At 36.3% G+C, this 21,448-nt stretch overlaps 1 protein-coding gene across 1 annotated transcript in view; it reads right to left on the bottom strand.

Annotated features, from left to right (window-relative positions):
- Positions 1 to 4,644: 4,644 nt before the first annotated feature.
- Positions 4,645 to 21,448, bottom strand: part of HCRTR2 (hypocretin receptor 2) — a 32,535-nt gene continuing 15,731 nt past the window's right edge. The window contains exons 4-9 of the mRNA XM_039728564.1: positions 20,979 to 21,222; positions 13,578 to 13,693; positions 9,013 to 9,233; positions 7,474 to 7,595; positions 6,183 to 6,383; positions 4,645 to 4,979 (exon numbers count right to left, since the gene is read on the bottom strand). Of these exons, the coding sequence (XP_039584498.1) occupies positions 4,786 to 4,979; positions 6,183 to 6,383; positions 7,474 to 7,595; positions 9,013 to 9,233; positions 13,578 to 13,693; positions 20,979 to 21,222 (1,098 nt within the window). The 3' untranslated portion in view covers positions 4,645 to 4,785. The remainder of the gene's footprint in view (positions 4,980 to 6,182; positions 6,384 to 7,473; positions 7,596 to 9,012; positions 9,234 to 13,577; positions 13,694 to 20,978; positions 21,223 to 21,448) is intronic.

Below are 21,448 nucleotides of genomic sequence, written 5' to 3' on the forward strand. Positions count from 1 at the left end.
TCCGAGCGCGGCACGGGCGGGGCAGCGCCGACAGCCGCCCTGCCTCTGCCTCTGCCTCTGCCTCTGCCCACCTCCTGCGGCCAGGGAATGAAGCTTCCCACCTCCGGGAGCGGCCTCGGCTGCCTCTGTCACACCCTCTGCTTACATCTCTTCTCTTGCCACAAACGCTGAGCCGGACCGCGGCCAGATGACACGCAGGAGTTCTTCGGCATCTTCCACGGGATCTGGCACTCCCTCCGCGCTTAGTTCTCATTTGATCTCCAGAGAAACTAACAGAGCAGGTCTTTGGCTGCTGCCTGTAATCTCCTTGGAAAATGCCTGTTGCTATGTCCTATCAACTTCTGTAAGCACTTTTCAACCTGTTTTAGGAGTGAAATTGTTTTCGTCTCAGATGTGGAATACAATCTTGATCCGTTAAGGAGAGAGAAGTCCTTTGGAATATGTTGGATGGCAGACCAGGAGGACAAATAATTAATCTATAGTCTAGTCCCAGACTGGACTGTGAGTGTAACCTCAGGTGTTTCACTGAAATACCTCAAAAATCGGTTTGCTATACAAGTCAGCAGCTGACTTGGTACTTAACAATGAAGCAGTCAACCACAAAGGATGCAATCACACACCTGCCGGCCCCAGTGTGTGTGCTTTGCTTTTGCAGTGGAAGGAAGACAAAGCAACAGATCCCTACTGATTTCCCCGTGCTACTCATGAATCTTATTTTCACAAAAGTTTAACTGTATTTGGTCCTTAAATGCCTAAACAAAAAGATGTCATAAAATTTTCAGCTTAGCTATCAGACAGACAGATATAGTGCTTGAAATCCTGTCCCTACTGACAAAGAAAAACTTGATCCGAAGTCCAGAGTTTGGTTATTTTTCTTAGTTCAGGAAAAATCGATCTTGCCTGTAATTTCTCATTTTATTTTATTTTACACAGATTTTTAGCTAGTTTTTAAAACTGCATTATTTGTGTAAGATCTTAATGACAAAATTACCAAATATTTGTTTGTGGCTTTTTAATTGTTCAATAAATAATATATTACTTCACCCAATATATCCAACAGCCACAGAAAAACCTAATTGTCAAGTAGAAATAATGGCTTGACAGAATAATGTAATTTTAGCTGTGAAACAAAATCTAGGCTGGAAAGATAAATTTGCCTTTGCATTGAACCATTGTAATATGCAGCAGTAAGTTATGATATGTCATTGAGTGAGGTCTGACTTAAAGAAATGTTTGGTGTATTCTCCATCCTGTAAAACACTCTCCAGGTCAATAACACATATCAATTTTGCTAAAGTCAGAGAATGAGATGGTTCTCTCTATTTAGTCCAGAAAAAAAAGAAAAACCTTGTGGTTTTGGAGGTGGAGACAGGGAGATGTTATCTTGCATTCATTGTGACTGCAAGGCACAAGCTTATCACTACACTGACAACAGTAAAGGAGAAACAGGTCAGGATATCAGGCCTTCAAGACTGTGAAATATATTGAGAGACAAAGCACCAGAATGATGGTGGCACAAGAACTTATATCAGCAGGAACAAATATACTGTGATTTAAACCCCATGCTTAATGTTGCTGTGGACAAGCAGAAACAACAGCATGAGAACTCCGTTTCTCTATTTAGCTCCATTTCAATAGTGGAAATATTAGAATAACAAAGCAGCTAGAGGTAGCAAAGCCCAATGATGCCTCAGATTTTAGATAACATTTAATATTTATATGCTGGATAAGAAATGTTCATTCATTATAAACTCTCTTCTCACAGTTATTTCTATCACCATTTCTGGCTATTGCTCACTGTTGGGTTTATTTCTCCCAGTGATCATTTTAATTAAAAAAGGGTATTCCTTGAATTTTGTAAAACTAAAGAAATAAAAGCATAGGAATATTTTCATCAAAAATATTTATTTTTGAATGAAAAATCTTTTCATAAAAATAACCAGATATTTATCTTGATAACCATATTTCACCAATATTTAGCTTGATGGCCACAGTCTCCAGCAAAAGTTAGCTAATGCTCTCTAGCTATCCTTAGAATTTAAAATCTGATATAACATCTGATTGTACAATTTGTGTCTGAAAGATATGCTGTTTACTCAATAGAAATTGTCCAGAGAAAACCCAGAATCATTTGCTAATGAATGTCTCATATTTTATTTATCTTCTCCACACAAAAAGTACTGCTAAGTTAAAGTTGTGGTTAAAAGAAATTCCTAGAAATGTTGCAACATTTTAATTCTGGACATCTAGGTGAAAATAAAAAAGAATAAAAAAGAGAACCAAGATATGCTTTCTCTTACAAAGACAAAATTAAGGCCAGAATCTCCCTTTTTAACATGGCTCAGAACACCTCCAGAAACTGCCATTGACCTTTAGTGATGTTCTTGCCTCAGAACGAACTCAGCTAACATAATTTATCCCCCTGGAATTAAGGTACAGCAAAAAGAATACAAATTGTGTCAGCAGGTGGAATTCACCTCCTCTGTAGAAAGATGCCAGTTAGGATTTGTCCATGAGCATCACTAACATCGAAAATTTTCGTTCTTTCTTTGCTGGCCCAGGTAGGAGTACTGAACTCTTTTCTTCTCTGTTTGTCTCACAGGGATCTGGGAAACACACCTGGCAAGGCATAAAAATTTTGCTGGCCTTCCACACTGACCCATGACCTTCTATGCTGGAAAAGTATACATACTCCCCTTATGCTGTCCAAGTTTTCTTAAATAGCCTTTGCTTTCTACGTTCTTTCTCTTTATTCAAGGATAAGCTAAAAATACATTTTCTGAAATAAAAATAGAGGCTTTCCCAAATTTGGGCATAATAGACATTTTTCAACCATGGACTGAGATATTTTATCTTAAATAAATGATTATTGATAATTATTTTGCAGCTGGGTTGCTATGCTAGTTTTTAACTTTATTACTATTTATTTGCTTATAACTAAACAAAAGAAAAGCTTAGAGGACTTTTTAAATTCCATTTTCTCATATCTGTATTGTTTTAATTCAGCAAGTGTTTATTCAATCATTTCAAATTATATAGAAAAAATATATATCTTGTTCAACACTCTTTAACAATGTTGCATTTGCCACAATTGAAGAACAAAAATAGCCTTCTTATGGTAAAGGAATTGCAATAGCTATGAAATCAGATCCTGCTGTGCTTCCCACAGTTATTTAGGTTTTATTTTTCTTAGAAGAGACAAAGCAAAATAATTTCTTAAAATAATATTGATATAATATCTATACTTAAAAATGAAGCTTACACATAGGAATATTGAAAATCCTATTATTTTATTTGATATTTAAACATTCTTTCTATTTAGATATTTTTCTTTATTCTTTTTTAATTAAAAAAGAGTATTCTCCATTTTCTCTTTAAATAGAAAACTTTAATATCCAAATGAATGCAAATCCCTTTCTCTCACTTAACACCAATGTAAATTAGGAGGAATTACAACAATGTCAAGTAAAACAGCTGTTGGGGAAGGCTAAAGCATAAAGTGATTGAGCACTTCATAAAACTATAGTTGCCATGATAGATAATACATTGCATGACATTAGGTAAAAGAAAAACCTAGAAAAAATATTTACAAAAGGTAATCAAATAACACCTGGTTGATTAATAATTGGCTTTATAGAAACATTTGAATACATGAGACTGTCTTCTTCCTATGCCAAATCCTTTTATTACAAAAGTCCTCCCTCTCATCTATTCTTTTGAAAAATCTGGACTGAAACACAAGAATAGTGCCACAGGGAAATTGTATCTCAGGTTCAGATAATTGGACTTTTTCTAAGAAATAGACCACATTCTTCTAGAAGACTAAGTCTCCACTGATGCACCATGTTTATCCTTTAAAGAGAAAAATACAATACATAGTAGGAAGCTCCAGGCCAGAGAGATTATCCCATAAATAGATATATAGATTTGTAAATTGATTGTATCTTTAGTATTAAATGGCAGTTGAGAGAGAAGTCATGAAAATGAAAGACAGCTAATGTTTCCTATGTTAAAGATTTTCAGAGATCTTCTGGAGCAACATTTACACATTATGGATTAAAATGAGCTACCAAAGTTAAAATGCCCAGTCCTTCAGAGGTGCTGACACTTGTTATTCTTATTGGCCTGAGCAGGAAATTTGAGCCTATAGCACCTTTGAGCATCACATAAGTTTTATTTAAATGGTTACTTTTTAGGCACTCAAATCTGAAAAAAAATAAAAGACTGTTTAAATGTAATCTTACGAAAATATGTGACTTTCAGCACTTTGGATTCACATCTTAGAAGCAGGTCTGTACTTAGAAAAGTAATGTGGACTCTCCCCAAATCAGTCTGAAGTGAAAGTTCCATAATAAACATAGAACTTACTACAAGTGGATTTGCAGAAAAAGAAGTGCAAATTAATGCCAGAATATCACTAGTGCATAAGTAAGCATTCTTTGTACATCAGTCAATCATTTATAGAAAGAGAATATAAATAAATGATGTTTGCGCCTTCTTTCAAATACTTATATTTCTTTATATGATACATTTTAGAACATTTCACATAATCTAAAATATATAAAAATAAATATCTACAATATTTACAAACTATGATACAATCCAACCTTTAAAAAGAATTGTAAAGACGTTCTTTAGCTCATACTGAGGTAAGTAGGTTTCTGTAAGACTGAGAAAAAAGAGGATAGGCAGTTATTTTGAAGGAACCCCTTTGTCCAGTTGTAGTGTGTACCACAGCTAAAAGCATGTGACACTCTGTGGCAGTTGTAGTGTATTGAGCCAAAGTCATCCTTGCTGTAACTCCATCGAAGTAAATTTAGTTATGCTAGGGACAAATTTATCCCACTCTGCATTCTCTGGTTTGACAGTGTCTTCTGCAGAAACCCTCATGGCTTCATCTATATTTGAAGTCATGTTCATCCCAGGTATGTGGAGATGCAGTTCTGCTGACTTCAATGGGCTGAGCACAGCTGGGATATCTGTAGATAAAATAAAGAATTTAAGATCATTTCACTGCTTGTATCAGGTGGCTGGATAACTGACTCTCTGATTATCTCTCTCTGAACACTGTGCTGTGATAATCTATTAATAAAATGGTCTTCCAGAAAATGTTTCAGATTGCATTTGAAAATTTGAAGTAAAGTTTCTTGACTGAAGACTAAGGGCTTTTCTGATGCATAAATCTTTATTTTTTTAAACTTTTCAACATTTTTATGTGTTCTACTACTTATTAATCGGCACTATTTAGTAAATTGCCCTGTGGTTCCTTATCAGACCAGCAGAGCACCACAGCTTCCTGTTTGTAAGTCAGTCATGGAATAATTGATAGTTTGGGTTTGAAGAGACATTTAAAGACCATCTAGTCTAACTCCTCTGCCATGAACAGAGGACAGAGAGAAGAGAATAAATGAGAAACAAAGGGTAAAACATAATTTACAGCCACACTGTCATATGAGTTTCATATTTGTAACCTTGCTTGTGTCGTACATAAAGGAATGGCAATATTACTGAATTCAGATGAAAAACCCCATTCCTTCTACATTAAGTGAAAAGTGGCTTCCCAGCTGTTCCTGAACACGTGCAATAGCCTACCTAACATGAAAAAGAACAAAAAATTTTGGAAAATAAATTAATATGAATTTCTTATTTGATCAGCCTAACTCACACCAGAATGCATGCCAAGCAGATAATTTGAAATAGTAAAGGACATTATGGTAGTTCAATCTCTACACCCAATTTTGATTAAAACATTTGTTATAAAATATACCACAACTTCAGCTAATTAAATGAGAGTAGAATACAGATGTTCATAAACACAGTCCAATGATAGGGAAAATAATTTTCATACTTTCAGGTACTTGTTCTGTATTTACTTAGGAGTCTAAAATAAGTAGGTATCCAAAGAAAATATTTGTATAAAATATGACTGCTTTGCTCCCTAGCTATTTGCAACACAACTTGAAATGTGAAATTTTCTTCCCTTATTACATAATCAAAGTTATGGCATATTCTATAAAATATTTATTTTAATTTTTTTTTCTTACAGTCAGTTCTTAATTTTAAACACCCTTCTCTCTTTGTGCTTAGATCCCAGTATTGATGGATGCAGAATTAGAATTTACTTCTATGGGATCAAAAGGCATAGGGACCAGTATACTAACAGTGGGTAATAGATGCAGTACCATTTGATGGAATTGTGTTTATGTTGGTCAATACAACGTGTTCTGAAAGTTTTGAAACGTTATCAAAATTGCTGATCTGGGTGGTCAAGGATTTCCGACTCTCTGTACTGGCACGACCTCTGTTGAACCGTTCGTCATGGTGGCTGCGAATGCCAAAGATGCAACAGGAAAATGCTGCTTTAAATTCTTCTCTAAATTTCCCTGTCAACCACAAAAATGACTCATGAAAAAAATTGTACTATAAATGCATTTCATCAAACTTTATAGATTCGGATATAAAGGTGTTATCTAAAGCAAAATTAATGTGAACCACCCAGATACTCTTCTAATGCAGAAGGAGAAAATGACAGTTTAATCATCTTGGATAAAGACAGGAAAAAGACAACCTTTCTAAGAAGACATGTGAGGTGTGATGTGAAGACAGAATTATTCTTGGCTAGGCAGAATGGACAAACTAGGAAGATTAAAGAAACAACCTCATAGATAGTCTGCTGATTATTTACATCTGTAACAACAAAAATAATTGAGTAAATATAGGCTTGAATAATTGAATCCTGACTTAATATGTGAAATGAGAGAGCATAGCTTATTTATGTTTTATCATTAATATATTTTAAAAGAAGATTCACAATGTTTGACAATCCCCTGCTTTTGGGGCTCAGAGGAAATTGTTCAGATCATTCTCATACTAGACATCACAAAACACTACAGCAAGCCAATATGTAGTGAGGATCCAACAGAGTTTTTCCTCCCTGTATTTAGCTGCAATACTACTAGATTAGGTACTGATTCTGCTCTCCAAGCCAAATGACACAAATATAGACTAAGACAAATCTATACTAGTAAGTAAACAGCATGCTGGCTGGTTCTTTGAAGTTGACCCTACTTGGCACTGTCTGGCCATGCAGGTACTATTAAAGACTCAGAGCCTCCAAATCCCAACACTTGAATGCAGCACACCAGCTGGGGACAGCCCCCGGACTGTGCTACCTGCCAGAGAGCATCCAGGACTGTTTAGAGGAATGGTAATTGCTTCACATCAAAGTCATGCCAGGAACTTCTCTACCACATTAATGTCACATTCTAGCACTTGGAGTCAGGCCCTGGCACACTCCAGGTTACTCATTGGTAGACAGCCTGAGGGTAATGGGATACTTCAGGCAACTTCTAGCAAGAGGATCTAGCTCCCACTGGAGGAGCTGAGCTGAAGTTACACGGTTATTAATTTTTGCTATGGTTCATTACATTCAAATTATACATTGAACTTGAATTCCAGGCAACAGTAACTTACCACTGAGGAAGTTATAAATGATCGGATTGGCTGCACTGTTTGCGTATACAAGCCAGTGTGAGAATGTGAACCAGGCATATACAGTTTCTCTGTCATCAGCATGATTAAACATCCCCAAAACCCTACAGAAAGAGAAAAGCAAACCTGAAAGACGGCAAAAGTAGAATTCATTTAAAAAGATTTTACAACTTCTGGCCTGGTTTTATCTCTGATGATCTATTTGCAGTATCACAAAAAGGCTGATTCAGCAGTGCTCTCTCACTTGAGAGAAAGAAATCCTCTCCCCAGCCCTCAGCCTCCTGTCTTGGTAGTGTGGCACAACTGAGACTTTACTATGGTGAAGATGCACAATTTTTCTGCCAAGCAACTAAGGTCATCTGGTGTCAGATAAGCCAAGGAAAGACAGGACAAGCTGCTTTTGATGTACTTATGTCACTGAGCTTCCTGGCTGTCGGCTCACTCTCCAAGACACTCTCTAGGCTACTCTCCAAATATCTCTGGAATTGGAAAGGCATCAAACTGGCTCCAAACCTGAGGCTGCCATAGCAGCTTCTGTCCTCCAGGGAAATCTGCATTTCCCAGACTCTTTACATGTTACTTCTGACATTTAAATGAAAATCTAACTCTGTGCCTACTCTGCTATTGTTGTTGAGGCAGCCAGTGTATTTCCTCTGTTTCATATTGTAGGTGGCATGAACCATTTTCTGGAAATAGTTTTCTCTCTAAATTTTCTACAAAGGGATTTGAGAATGAAAACTATTTCAATTAGACCTCAGGGGAGGGCCAGAATTGAGTGGGATGTATTTAAACTTTGAAACTATCCCTTAAAAACTAAAATGTTCCAATAACACTCCAATTATAAAAGCACCAATAACATGCTCATTATTGTTAGGATATTCAAATTTTCTGCTATGTGCCATTATTTATTGGTATTCCAGAGGGTTTATGAGATGTAACTTTACCAAAGTCTTTCAGGCACTGTACAAAAACCAAGAGTGTACACAATTACATACGAAATGCACAGAGAGAAAAAGATAAATAATTAAAATACAGCTTCACAGGACCAATGGAAAGGTTAGTCTATGGTCTCCAAACTGTACATGAGTAGCTTAGGTTTGAACTCAACATTTCACAGCCTTTGGAGCCAAGCCACAACACTGCACTCTGCTGCTAACCTTCAGCTGCTGCTTTAGGTGACTGCACTTCCATGGGGGCATTTACAGCAAACAAGCTGTAATGCCATGTAAATGATGAGGTTTAATGAGGAGATAGGTTAGATCATTTTCATGAGGAAGATCTTGTTAATAAGAGTTCCATAATCAGGCCTCTAGTTTAAGTACTATGGATAGGTTATGTATACACATATATATATTATATATAATATTTTCTTGCAATGGTACACTTATTTTCCACTTCTTTATGAATCAATAAGTAAGCTTATCCTTCAAAAGTATCTGTCAGAATAAAAGGAATCTTGTAACAGAGAATTCTGTTTTTAGACAGCTTTACCAAGTGTTTATATTTTGAGATAAACTTTACCTTTTCAAGACATTAAGGATGCTAATTGGTAGGTAGCAAAGTGCAAAAACCAGAAGGACAACCATTAGCATACGTGCTGTTTTCCTTCTTGCACGAATCTGTTTTATTTCAGCTGCCACAGCACTAATCTTTGACTTTGTTGATTGTCCCAGCCCTCGGGGCTGTGCTGAAGGCTGCTGAGGCTTCCATTTCTTCTGAACAACAGAAGAAGTTCCTGGGATCTAAGGCAAACAAAATGAAGGGGATTTGAAAAACATTTAAAAAACCCGATTCTGTCTGCAGATATAACAAGAAAAATAGACACCTTGACATACACAATGTAAGCTCACAGGGATAAAAAGGATTTTTTTAATTAATTTAATTGATGTAGCTGCAGAAAACAAATTGAATTTCAGACACACAAGAGAGACTGCATAAAAAATGTGTTTTATACACAGATATCAACTGATTTCCTCAAATTTTCTTTACTTCCCACATACCTTGCCTGCATCTTCAGACAATCAAAATTACCAACCCTATTGCTGCAATTACGTTGCTATGAAGTTCTACATTAAATGTTTTGTTGTATAGCAGAGTATTTTTTCCCATTAATATGCTGCTAATATATAATAATAAACAGTTTTTCAGCACTGGAAAACAAGGATTTAAAGCCTGCATAGCTTTAAGTGCCATAAAACTTTCATGTATGCAACCTATATGACAATGAAGTAGCTAAAGAAATAATCACAGCTGAAGTGTGAATCTCTCTGCAAAGTTCTTCTAAACTGAGGGAAATCATGGAAAAGTGCCAAGATACAGGAAGATTTAGATTAGTCAAAGACATGTTGCAATGAGTTGCATGTAGGACCATGCTATTAAAAAAAAAAGGATTTTTTGTTTTCTGTGCCCTCACATAAGACAAGCCAAGTAAAACAAGTTTGCTTCAGTTCTTCTAAATTGCTTCCTGCCTGCAGAAAAGCTTGAAAGACTTTCTCACAGAACTCTATTACAATTACATTTATAATATTTTCAAAGTCATACAGTGTGAAAACCTTTTGGCTAGAAATACAGATTTATTTATATGTAGTACAATTGTGTGTAGAGTGACTAATCTCATGAGAAATATTTCAACTACAAAAGTATCAGAAAAGTTCACATTGTCTATTGTAACTTTTTTTTTAAACAGGGCTTATCCAGACAAACTGACCTGAAAATTATGCAAATTTTGTATTTATCTTAAGAAAGATAAAAGTAAGCCAAAAAGCATGCACATTCAGAATAGTTCTAGAAAACCTACTATGTCGGCGTTTTGTGGGGTTGGGTGGGGGTTTTTTTGTTGGTTTTTGGTTTTTTTTCTATTTACTTATTTGTTGGCTGGGGGTGGGGGGAGGTGTGTGGGAATATCTTCAGACAAGCCCTTAGTTCAGCACTTATGTACACACCAGACATGATTTACAACTATTGGAACATTTTGGCAAAGTTGCCATGTAATGAGCAGGAAATCCATGAAGCAAAATTTGGGATAAGTTACATAACATTTAGTTTTTCCTAATGTATCCATGGATTTAAAACAACTCAGCCCCTTGCACAAAATCAGCAATTACCAGCTTGACAATTGCACATCAGTACTATTGCAGGGGATTTACCCGACTTGGCTGTGGGGTCTAGTAGAGAAGTGACAGAATGAGAGGAATGGTCTCAAGTTAAGCCAGAGGAGGTTTAGATTGGATATAAGGAAAAATTTCTTCACAGAAAGGGTAGCCAAGCCTTGGAACAGGCTGCCTAGGCAAGCAGCTGAGTCACCACTCCTGAAGATATTTAAAAGATAAGTAGAGGTGGCACTTAGGGACATGGTTTAATGGTGGACTTGGCAGTGTTGTGGTTATGGTTGAATTCAATTGTTGTTATGGTTGAATTCAATGTCCTTAAGGGCCTTTTTCAAGATAAATGTTTCTATGATTCTGTGATTCTGTATGTACAAGTATACACAAGTGTACACATGGAAGCATAATGCATATATTTGCTTGTCAGTAATTAATCAATCAGAGAGAGAATTTTGAACCATTTGTGTAATTCTGATGTTTTATGAAAAGCCTATTAGCTGTGAATAAACAAGTACTAAAATTTAGAGTTTTGCTTTATTATGCAACCTTTCTCTGCCCCCTCAGATAGTTTTCAAGGGGCTTATAACCAAAGAAAATATCTCAAACGTAGTATCAACTTGCAAAGATTAGGAGGGTATATTTCAACTACCAAAAAGAAAATGGATAAAGTTCCTAATTATTAATAGAAATGTGCTTTGGTGTCAATACATTTGGATATCAGAAAATTGAAGCATACTAGGAACTTCATATTACAAATTGTGTATCAACATTTTCATCATATTCAGTTCATTCATTTCTATTTGTACAGACGCTGTTTTCAATCTTAAAATCCACACAAGAACATAGACTTCTAAATTACTATTTCCTTAGTAATAATTAAAATTAATGACTCAAAATTTCTAGTATTTTTTGCAAGATTGTGCTTGTCTTTATGAAGGTGAATTGTTAATTCAAAGATTTGCTGGACTTATACAATCAGAAATTTTAAGAGCTATTACAGAAAGTAGGGCAACAATAACTTGTAATTCAGTCTTCTATTTGTCATCTGAAAATTTGCATGCACAACACACTACATTTTAAAAAATAACCTTTAGAAAAAATGTAGGGCATAGAAAACATGTTAGTTGTGTTTATTCTATCATGCACATCTGAAAGGCTCATTGTACCTTGCAAAAAGATCACCGTATTTAACTGAATTTCTGGTAAACAGCATGATTTTTTATTGAAACTGTTACCAAAGAACACTTTTAGAGCACTTCATTCATTTGTGCTACACGACTGATTAGAGCACACCTGCTGCACTTAGAAAAGTGCCTGATGCCTGCAGCCAAGTCACTGTTGATAATAGATGTGCAGTGGTTTTAATTTCACTTAGCACAGCCTCTTATACATAGTGCTATCATCTAGGCCAGGCAGAGACAGCTGTAATTTGGCACCACTGATAGCACTAAGCCTGTAGTAGAATTTCTCTTTTTACCACTGAAAAACAAAGGATCATCCTAACCTTGCCGCTGTGCAACATGGATAGGGAGAAGAAACATTGTGAAGAGCAAATAGACCAGCTAAAACAACTGGGGAGTGGAGGTGGGGGGAACCCAAAAGAAAAGGTTGGTTTTCAGTCATTCAACTTCTGCTCTGCATCTGAGCCAGCAATTTCAACCATGTGTAAGTTAAAAACAATTGCTTTGCATTAACTTAGTTAATGAAGAGCTTGAGAGGGTAGGCAGATTGTAAAGAAGGTATAAAAGAGAAGGCTGAGAAGAATTATGGTGATAAAATCATTGGGTGATACAGGACAGATTCTGCAAGGCAGAGCATATTAGAACTATGTTTAGACTGAACTTAATAACAAAACTAAGCAAGAAATCCTTTGCTCTGGAGAAGAGTCTCCTCAAACTGTAAAGGTTAAATTTTATCTCCAAGCCATCTTTTATTTAATCTTATCAATCTAAGAAATTAAAAGCAAAAATAATAATTTAAAGCTGACAAGCAGGATAAACAGCAATTCTGCTTTAACCTAATCTGATTAGAAGTGACAAAAATTGCTCTTATGACTTATGGACAATAACAAAAAGCCTTAAAGTGGATTTGATATTTCCCATTTATGAGCTACTTGCGAGAGATATATTCTGTCAGTATAAGATTTGATTTTTAATCATATGCATGTTTAGAAATACAAAGTCTATTTGTGATTTTTCTGATGAATCATTGTGAACTGCATGAAAAATGTTCCTGATGGGGCAGGTATTTTCCCCTGCCCAGGACAGCCTCAGAATTGGATGGTATCAAACATGCTGGTGAGAGAGGTCATTCATGCCCATATGTTGATGAAAATATGAACTATGTTAGAGCCACTTGAGAAGGAATATCTTGCATTATTTCTTGTTTTCTTGCCTCTATTTTCTATTTGAATCTTGAAAAAAAAGATGTTCACATTAGAAATTGTGTCAATGATTTGTCATCAATTCACAATAAATGTTATCGGTAACAGCCAGCTTCACATCAGGCAATTCCAGTCTCCCACTACTGATAGCTGGACCTTCTAGTTTACATTTCATTCAGATTGGACCTGCCATCAACTAAGAAAAGTAAAAATAAAACTAACAAAATTAGAAGGTCTTTCTTTAATTTTGACTGCTACAGGAGATTTTAGCAGTATAAATAAAGTCACCTAAGGTATTTTGGCAAACATTTCAGATACAGTGAGAGAGATTTTCCTTCTACCGATAATCAATTTTTCTGATGTCTTTTGCTTTCTTTCCAAAAGAAAGCCCTTCACAGACATGAGAAAGCTGTTCACTTTCTGACTGCCTTAATTTTTCAATACATCTCAATGCCTATCCAAGGTGGCTGTACACCTGCATGGATATAAAAAGCAAAGTCCTAGGTGACAAAATGGAGTTTATAAAGGAAGAGGTTGTCCATGGGAATCTGCACAAAGCTGGAAGAGCAATTAAACAGAGCCAGAGCTAAGTGACTTACCTGGCGACACCACAGCTTCCGGAATATTTGCAAATAGGCCAACACCATAAGACACAGTGGTGCCATGTATGTCACCAGAAAAAAGCACGTGTGATACATTTTGGGGTAAACCTCAGCTGGAAAGAGAATTCAAATAGGAAAGGTGCATTTAAATATACATTCATTTCAAAATCACCTTAAGAAAAATTATTCATATAGATATGCATGTATTTTTCAACATAACAGGAAGATGTACCAAATAATATTATGGTCAAGATTGTTTTTTTAATCACTTCTAGATACATTCTACTATAAACATGATTTTTATCTCAAGGATGTCCTATATCACATTACTGATTTCTTATCATCTTATTACTTTATGTACAGAGTCTTAAGAAGTTTTATTTTGTTAAAACAGTGATGGATTAATTTTGTTATATAAAAATGAAAAATTTTGCTATCTAAAAATAGGTAGGTAGTCAGCCAACCTATCTCATCCTTGGCATATTGAAAGGTTGTGTAAGTGTCATTAGTTTTAATTCTGCAAAGGCTACTATATATCCCTGAGTAAACTGAACAATCCCTCTCCTACAAAGACTGCAACTGCAAACTACAGCACACAGGACACTGATGGGAGGAGGAGAGAACACATTTCATAAATCACTCATTGGTGGCAGAATAAATCTGATTAAGATGCAGTAATTAATTATTATGATTTAATTTTTAAAATAGAATCAATTCATTCAAGCGCTTCAAACCTAGGAAATCTCCAAGATGTTTTTAAACTCAGATTTAACTATGATGAGTTTGGTAGTGTTGTGTTCTAATTTCCCATGTATATATTTTCAAAAGACAACTTATGAATTTTATTTGCTTAGAGAAAACATCTTAGAAGTGCTGTGAGTGTATTGATTTTTAAGAATGCTGTATCTTAAGCTCCATCAGTAGTTTACACCAGAATGTGCAGTGCCTGAAAACTTGTCTTCTGTTTTGTAACATTAAATGCAATTTGCTATTACCAATTGTTGGTATTAATTACAACTTAACATCTGTGGATGGCCTCAGAAAATGAATGAATATTTTGGACAGTAACAACACATAGTAGAAGAGAAACTGCACCCCATGAACTATTAAATTGCAAGGTAATCCTAAGCATTGCATCTTGGATAAAGAAGGAAATTTTATGTTAATTTCCAGAATTCCCAAATGTTTCAGGATGATAAGATCTGCAAGTGAAATCCTGTATTGATTTCTTTTAAAACTAAAAATAAAAAAGAAAAGTTAAAAAAAAAAGAAAAAAGAGGGGAAAAAAGAAAAGAAAAAAAAAAAAGAGTTGCTTAAAAAAAAAGAAAAAAGAGGGAAAAAGAAAAGAAAAAAAAAAAGAGTTGCATGAGATCAAAACTTTGGTGCCTCAAAATTATTTTCTGCCTATTAAAGTGACTGAGAATGTGGACCCTATCAAAGAAGTGCATGTCAGGAGAATTTCAGAGCTTGTTCAGACAAAGATATAGAAAGACTTGCCCCACAATTCTCATAGCAGGGAGGAGAACACCATAGTGTAAATTCCAGGCTCACTCTCAAATGCAGACTCAAGTAATCTCACACTTGCCATTGGACCTGAAAGTGCCTGATGACACCGAGAAAATGTTCAGTATCAAGGAGATGGAAACTTGCTACAGCAAAATCCAGCCAATGTTCATTTCCAGCAAAGGTAATAGAGATGCTGCCACTGACACTTGATAGTTTTGATAGATCGGGGTTCAAAAAATTCAGATGAGTAGTATTTGACTTCTTACTTGCTCCAAGATCCTGTAGCAAACCTGCTTGCCAGCTCCTAACTAGCAGCTGCAGCTACTAACTCTTGTCAATGGCCCTGGGGGAGCCAGACCATTTGGGGCAGGTTTTTTAGAATTGGCGTTAACCTGAGATTATATGTTGATTGATGATCTCAAACTTGCTTTTGCATTCCAGAAAATGCAGCCTCACAGCAGTCCTGCTCGCCAGGGAAGTATTGACATGCAGGCTTCACAGGTGGAGAGATTAAGGAGAAACTGGAGAAACATGACTTACTGGGATCACAGGAGGTCAGAATTGAAAGTACATTCTTTGTGCTCAGGAGGAGGTGCCACCTGCCTCATCAATGCTCTGCCGGCAGCCGGGCCCCTTTCAGGTAGAAGGACGGTACATATTTAAAAGGCCATCTGGAGTTTATGACTTCCAATTTAGCATTCCAAGTAAAGTAAAACATTAAATGAGCCTAGCTATCTACAAAGAACTGAGGACCAGGTTGGAGGAAGATCCTAACACTTGCCTTTGAAGTTTAGCCACCTGGAAAGTGCCAGCTGCTAAACATCAAAGGAAACCTGTCCCTCCTCCACCCAGGGCAAAGCCCTTTGCAGAACTTTTCCCTAAGAAACATGACTCTGTTTAGCTTCTTAAGCCAAAGAAAAGCTTTAAAGCTGTTTGACAATCACAGCAGCAAGGAGGAGGGCTGGCTAAGGATACTATTCATTTATCAAGTGAGTTCCAGGCTCCTTGAATGCAAACATCAATCAGTCTGTGGTCCTGCCTGACTGAAACTCTGCCTGCCAAGCAGAAGAAGAGAAAAGTGTTCTTGCCTTCTATGGTCATGTAATGGACTTCAGGACAGGGTAAGATTGTTCTTAGCTGGAGTAGCCACCTCTTTAAGAATAAACAATGACTCTCATGTCTCTGGCTGCTATTCTATTGAAAAGAGAGAATAAAACATAAAGCAAACAGGTGGTCATAGCAGTTGGACTGGATTCAGGTCAGAATTTCTACTCATCTTCATTCACACACTGTAATTGCCCCACCTGATAAAGAATCGGTTTGGTAAAACAAGCTTTCCTCTGTCTACTGCAGGGGTTATTAAGCATATTAAAATTTTCTAGAGCTTTCCTCTCCATGTGGTCTTCCAGTCCCAGCCTGAAATTGGTAGATTGAAACTACGGCTTCTGGATTTTTGCCAAAATTTTACTATATTTCTGTAAATACATATATACATACATGTATACATACACATATTTAATCAAATTGAAACACTGAAATAAACACTCAAAACGTTTTGATATGTCTAGCAAATTAAATAGTCCCTCTAGCCATAGTGCTTAATGAAATTGGTACTCCTGACAGCTTCCTTAAGACTAGGGAAAAACAGGACTGTCAAGTTTGTTGAGCATCAGTAGAGTTCCCAGGTTCCCTACTCTCAAGAAGAAACCTGTGAGGTTCTGGAGTTACCAACATAGAGAAGCAATGCAACTATAAGTGTATATTTTGAAAATAAAGCTTAATAATTAGGGATGTTATGAAGTGGGTGCCCATAGGACAAAAAAAATCAAACACATAATGCAGTGTTTCCAAGCTAAGTTCCTATGTCAAGGCACTTAGGGTGAGCTAATACTAAAATTAAAACTTGAAACCTAATATATTGTGCTTGAGTTAGCAACTTACAATAACACCCAGCATACTTTTAGTATTAGAAATATTCTGACTTCCTTCTACATTAAAATATCCCACGAGTTTTTCATTAAATTCTGAACACTTTGATAAACAGGATGTATAAATCTTCTTGTAGTACTGCAATTTCCAGCTATTTGTTTTCCAGAATTAAGACAATGTGGTTTTGTACTATTGTATGAATAGTCTAAGAGGAAAAGGAACAAAAAGTCTTCCCTTTGTTTCCATTGAGCCATGCAGTTTTGGGAAAGAATTATCTCCATATTCTTTTTATCATTTGCAAAGGGCTTGGCTAATGCACTTTGGCTAACACTCTCTTCCTGAACAGCTCTAAGACAATGTACTTAGCTGACTTGGACACATGGTGAACTCATTTTAATATACATTTCTTTTATTTTGGCACTTTATCATCAAATTCAGCACAGCAATTACAGACTATTATAAAGCTGTAGCCAACTCTGGCTCCTTAAGTGAGCCTGCATAGGTCACATGTTGGATCCTTCTGCATTCCCAAATAAAATATTGTTATTAGACAGCACTCAAGATGAAAAACCCTCAGCCTAGAATTGGCAATGAATTTTACATTCAGAAATGCCAGAAGCAATTATAAAGAAATTGAGCCCTGTTTTAGGCTGAACTATTGCTCCATTTGCAGTCACTGGCAGCTTTCCAACAGCATGCTCAAATCTTATTAGTCAGGGTGGCGACTATTTGTTCACCACTGAGGAGCCCAAGTGTCACAGCACTGATCAGACCTTCCCTCCAGACACCCCTCAGACTTTTGTGGTCTCCAGCAGCTGGTCCTAAAAGTCTGTGTAGGGTACAGTGTTGTCTCCTGCTTTGGCATCTCTGACGTCTTCCTGGACATGACTTCCAGTTACTCTTCCATAGCACCTCATGCTTCAATGGCCCTGGGGTCCCAGAATTACAATAGACTTCCAAAACACTTTGGAAAGTGTTATTGAGCATCCTCTTTTTGCAGTCCCAGTCTTTAACATTCAGAGTTTAACATCCTCAGAACATATGATGTACATTATATTCTGCAAAGATTTTATCAGATGTACTGTAATTTTAGACAGCATTAATTGTATGCAGTTCTAAGCAAAGCAATAAACACCCAAAATGCAATCCCTTTCTGAAATTTGACTTTCCTATAGGACTTTCTCAGGGTCTCTGAGTGTATGCAACATCTACATCTCCACTTTCTCTTTGCAAATATGGGTTATTTGTAGCAGCATTAATTTCTTTCTCCTTCAACATCCTCCTAGAGCTCTTTCTTTGACTTTCTATATTTGCATAATCAAAAGAGGCAAAACAAAATCCAACCAAAATGTAGCTATTTTCTCTAAAATATTAGCTTTTTATTTCTTCTTCTCATCACTCTTTTCAAACCACTGCCTTACCCTTTTCTTCTGTTCTTCTTTTTGTGAGCCTTCATGATTTCCAACCCTATTTTTCAGTAGAAAAACTGCATATTCTATGCTTTGAACTAAATCAGAAACCTTAGAAACTTTCAAGAGAATGGAAATTATTTTTAAATTACACTCTATTCACTATAGTCTGAATGAGATATATATATATAATCCTCATTGATAAAACACAGTTAGCTCTACTTTTACTAGAAAATTCCACAATTTTGAGAAATCTGCTCATAATTTAATGCATATAAAGATTCTTCTTTCAAGTTACTATGATAAGCTATTATTAGAACATGGAGATTTTTTTAAGGATATCTGAAATGTAACAGCAGAATAACTAGCAATGATGGTGTATTGCCATTAGAAGAATTATTCATTAAAAAGGCAGCAAGATAAGAATAGGATTGTTATCTTTCAGTGAAGTGAAAATCTTCCCATTTCAGAAAACTTTTTAATATAAAATTATTATTTTCATGCTCAATATAAATAATAATTTTTAAAAAATTGTAGTGTTTGTACTCCCTTTCTGAAGCCAGACACAAAAAACTGATTCTACACAGACATTCTATTCCTCCATCTCTCCAAACACAAGTGAAGGCTCACATCATCACCTGAAGACCAGTAGGTTTAAATTTAGACAATTACACTGCATAGGAGAAGAGGCTTGCAAGCACATGGGAGTTTGGATTGGTTGTTTCTTGTTGAGGTTTTTTTGTATAGTGGGTGCTTCATCTCAGGCTGCAACTACTTCAGCACAACTGAACAAGAGGCAATCTTTAAAATAGTTCTAAACCTACTACAGACTCTGTAGTTCAAAAGCAGCACTTTTCCATTGGGAATCAAAAAGTGGCCAATACAGATCTGGAAATTCTGAGATTACCTGACGAAATGCTGTCTTGACTTCCTAATTAATTAATCACATCATTTCCTAGGCTGAGATTAAAAGAATCTTTGCTGCAGAGTTAACCCTGAAGTGATGAAGGCATGAATAATTGCTTCTGCACTAAAATGAGTGGACAAAAATTGTACTTGGAATGAATGCTGTGAAAGAAAATACTCACATAACTACTGCAGTATCCTGAAGCAGGGGATACACAATTTTTCACAGATGAAGGAAGAATACCAGAAGTAAAGAGCAGATTTGTGCCCTCCAATGAGACACTAAGTACAATACAGCTTAACAGAGGCTTCCTCTCAGCCACGAACTTAGAGCACACCTTTGTCAGCAGTGAGTACCAGTGAGTTGGTGGCCACCTCTGCCCCCTTGCCTTGTCCCAGAGGACTAACTGGGATGAAGGAGATAAAGAACAGGGAATGTGATACCCAGTGTCTTCTCATTAATCCTCTGGTGGCTCTGTGAAAGCCATTAGCAGGAAAGGAACTTCCAGAACAGCACATGGAAGAGCCCTCAGCAGTTCAGGATGTTTAAGCTAATTTATCATGATAATTAAGCACAGGTGAGCCAGTTGTATTTTATCACAACTGCTGACAGGACTGGAATCTTCTTCTACAGAGACAGCTCTGGGAGAATATCTGATTGTGTTTCAGCCAGACTCAAGGCTATTAAACAGGCACCTTTTAGTTATGTGTTTTGGCAAACTTGGCTTTATTTTCTTGCGTGTGAAGAATGGTATTACTGATGGCCATTATATCCAGTGTCAGAGGCACAGCATGTAACTCATGCACTCTGTTAGCTTTGGAGGTGTGCCAAGGCCCACCAGAGTCGAGCCCTAGGCACTCGGGTGGGTGGCTCACACCACTTGCTGTGAACGAAGACAAAATAGAAGTAGTTACTCCCTGGCAATCCTTACAGCTTCTCACAGCTTCAGTCAGACACAACATGTTAGATTCAAAGTTAATCTGGAATGGCAGGGTTACGCTTCTTGTATAGATTAATTCGTAACTGATGACTTTCACAAAGTTATTTAAATTATTTTGTCAATGACAAATTTCAAATTTTAGATTAACTCACTACCCTCTATCGATGACATCTCTGCAAATTCTGCAATGACATGTAATTTGCATTGAATCTCCCAGGAGATACCTATAAACACTAGTCAAAGGCCAAAAATTAGCAAAATATCAGGTAAATAGAAAAATCTGTTCTTCCACAGTTACTTCTTAAGGCTAAGTACTGAAAGTACTAAGTACTGAAGTCTTTGTCAACCTTCAGTGTACATCAGTCACAGAATTATATAAGCATAAGCATTGAAGGGTGGGAACATTTCTACCCTCTGGGAAGCATTAACATGGTCAAGACACTAGTCAGCCTCATTCATTTAAACTTCATTTAAAATGTATTTTATGCCTCAATAACACAAAAGAAATTCACAGAAATTTCACAAAATTTGAAAAATGATAGTTTCAGGAAAGCTTATATAATCAAGAACATTTTGTATTATGTTTATACGACTTGACTTCATATTAACATCTCCTGATATTTTGTTTACTTTATTTAACACCTCCTGATATTTTGATTACTTTATAGCAATACAAAGTCAGTTTGTACGGTCAATGACAGACTCACCTCCCCAGTGCTCATCACACACTGTGAACAAGGTGGTTTTATTGGCTAATCCTGGGAACACACTGCTGCACTTCATAACAATAGCCTGAGGAATCATTATGATGCAGGACACAATCCAGATAATTATAATGCTGTTCCTTGCTCGCTTGGCTGTGCTTTTAAACATCAAAGGGTGACAAATTGCATACCATCGATCCAAAGCAATGCAGCTGAGTGTTAGGACAGACACAGACACTGAAACTGTCTGAAGAAAAAGGAATATTATATAAATGTAAATGTAGGGTTTTTACCTAGAGTTTCAAAATTTATTTATCATACTTTCCCACCAGAGTTTTAAAAATTATTTATATTTTCAGCATAGTTAGTTCTTTATCTGCAACTGTTAAACAGACTCCCAGAACAAAGACTCCTTTTAAAATAACTTCTTACAGAATTACAACAGATATCCTCATCTGCTGTACTCCTACCAG

This window comes from Passer montanus, unplaced genomic scaffold (genome assembly GCF_014805655.1).
Source record: "Passer montanus isolate IOZ18808 unplaced genomic scaffold, ASM1480565v1 scaffold11, whole genome shotgun sequence".
Taxonomy (NCBI): Eukaryota; Metazoa; Chordata; class Aves; order Passeriformes; family Passeridae; genus Passer; species Passer montanus.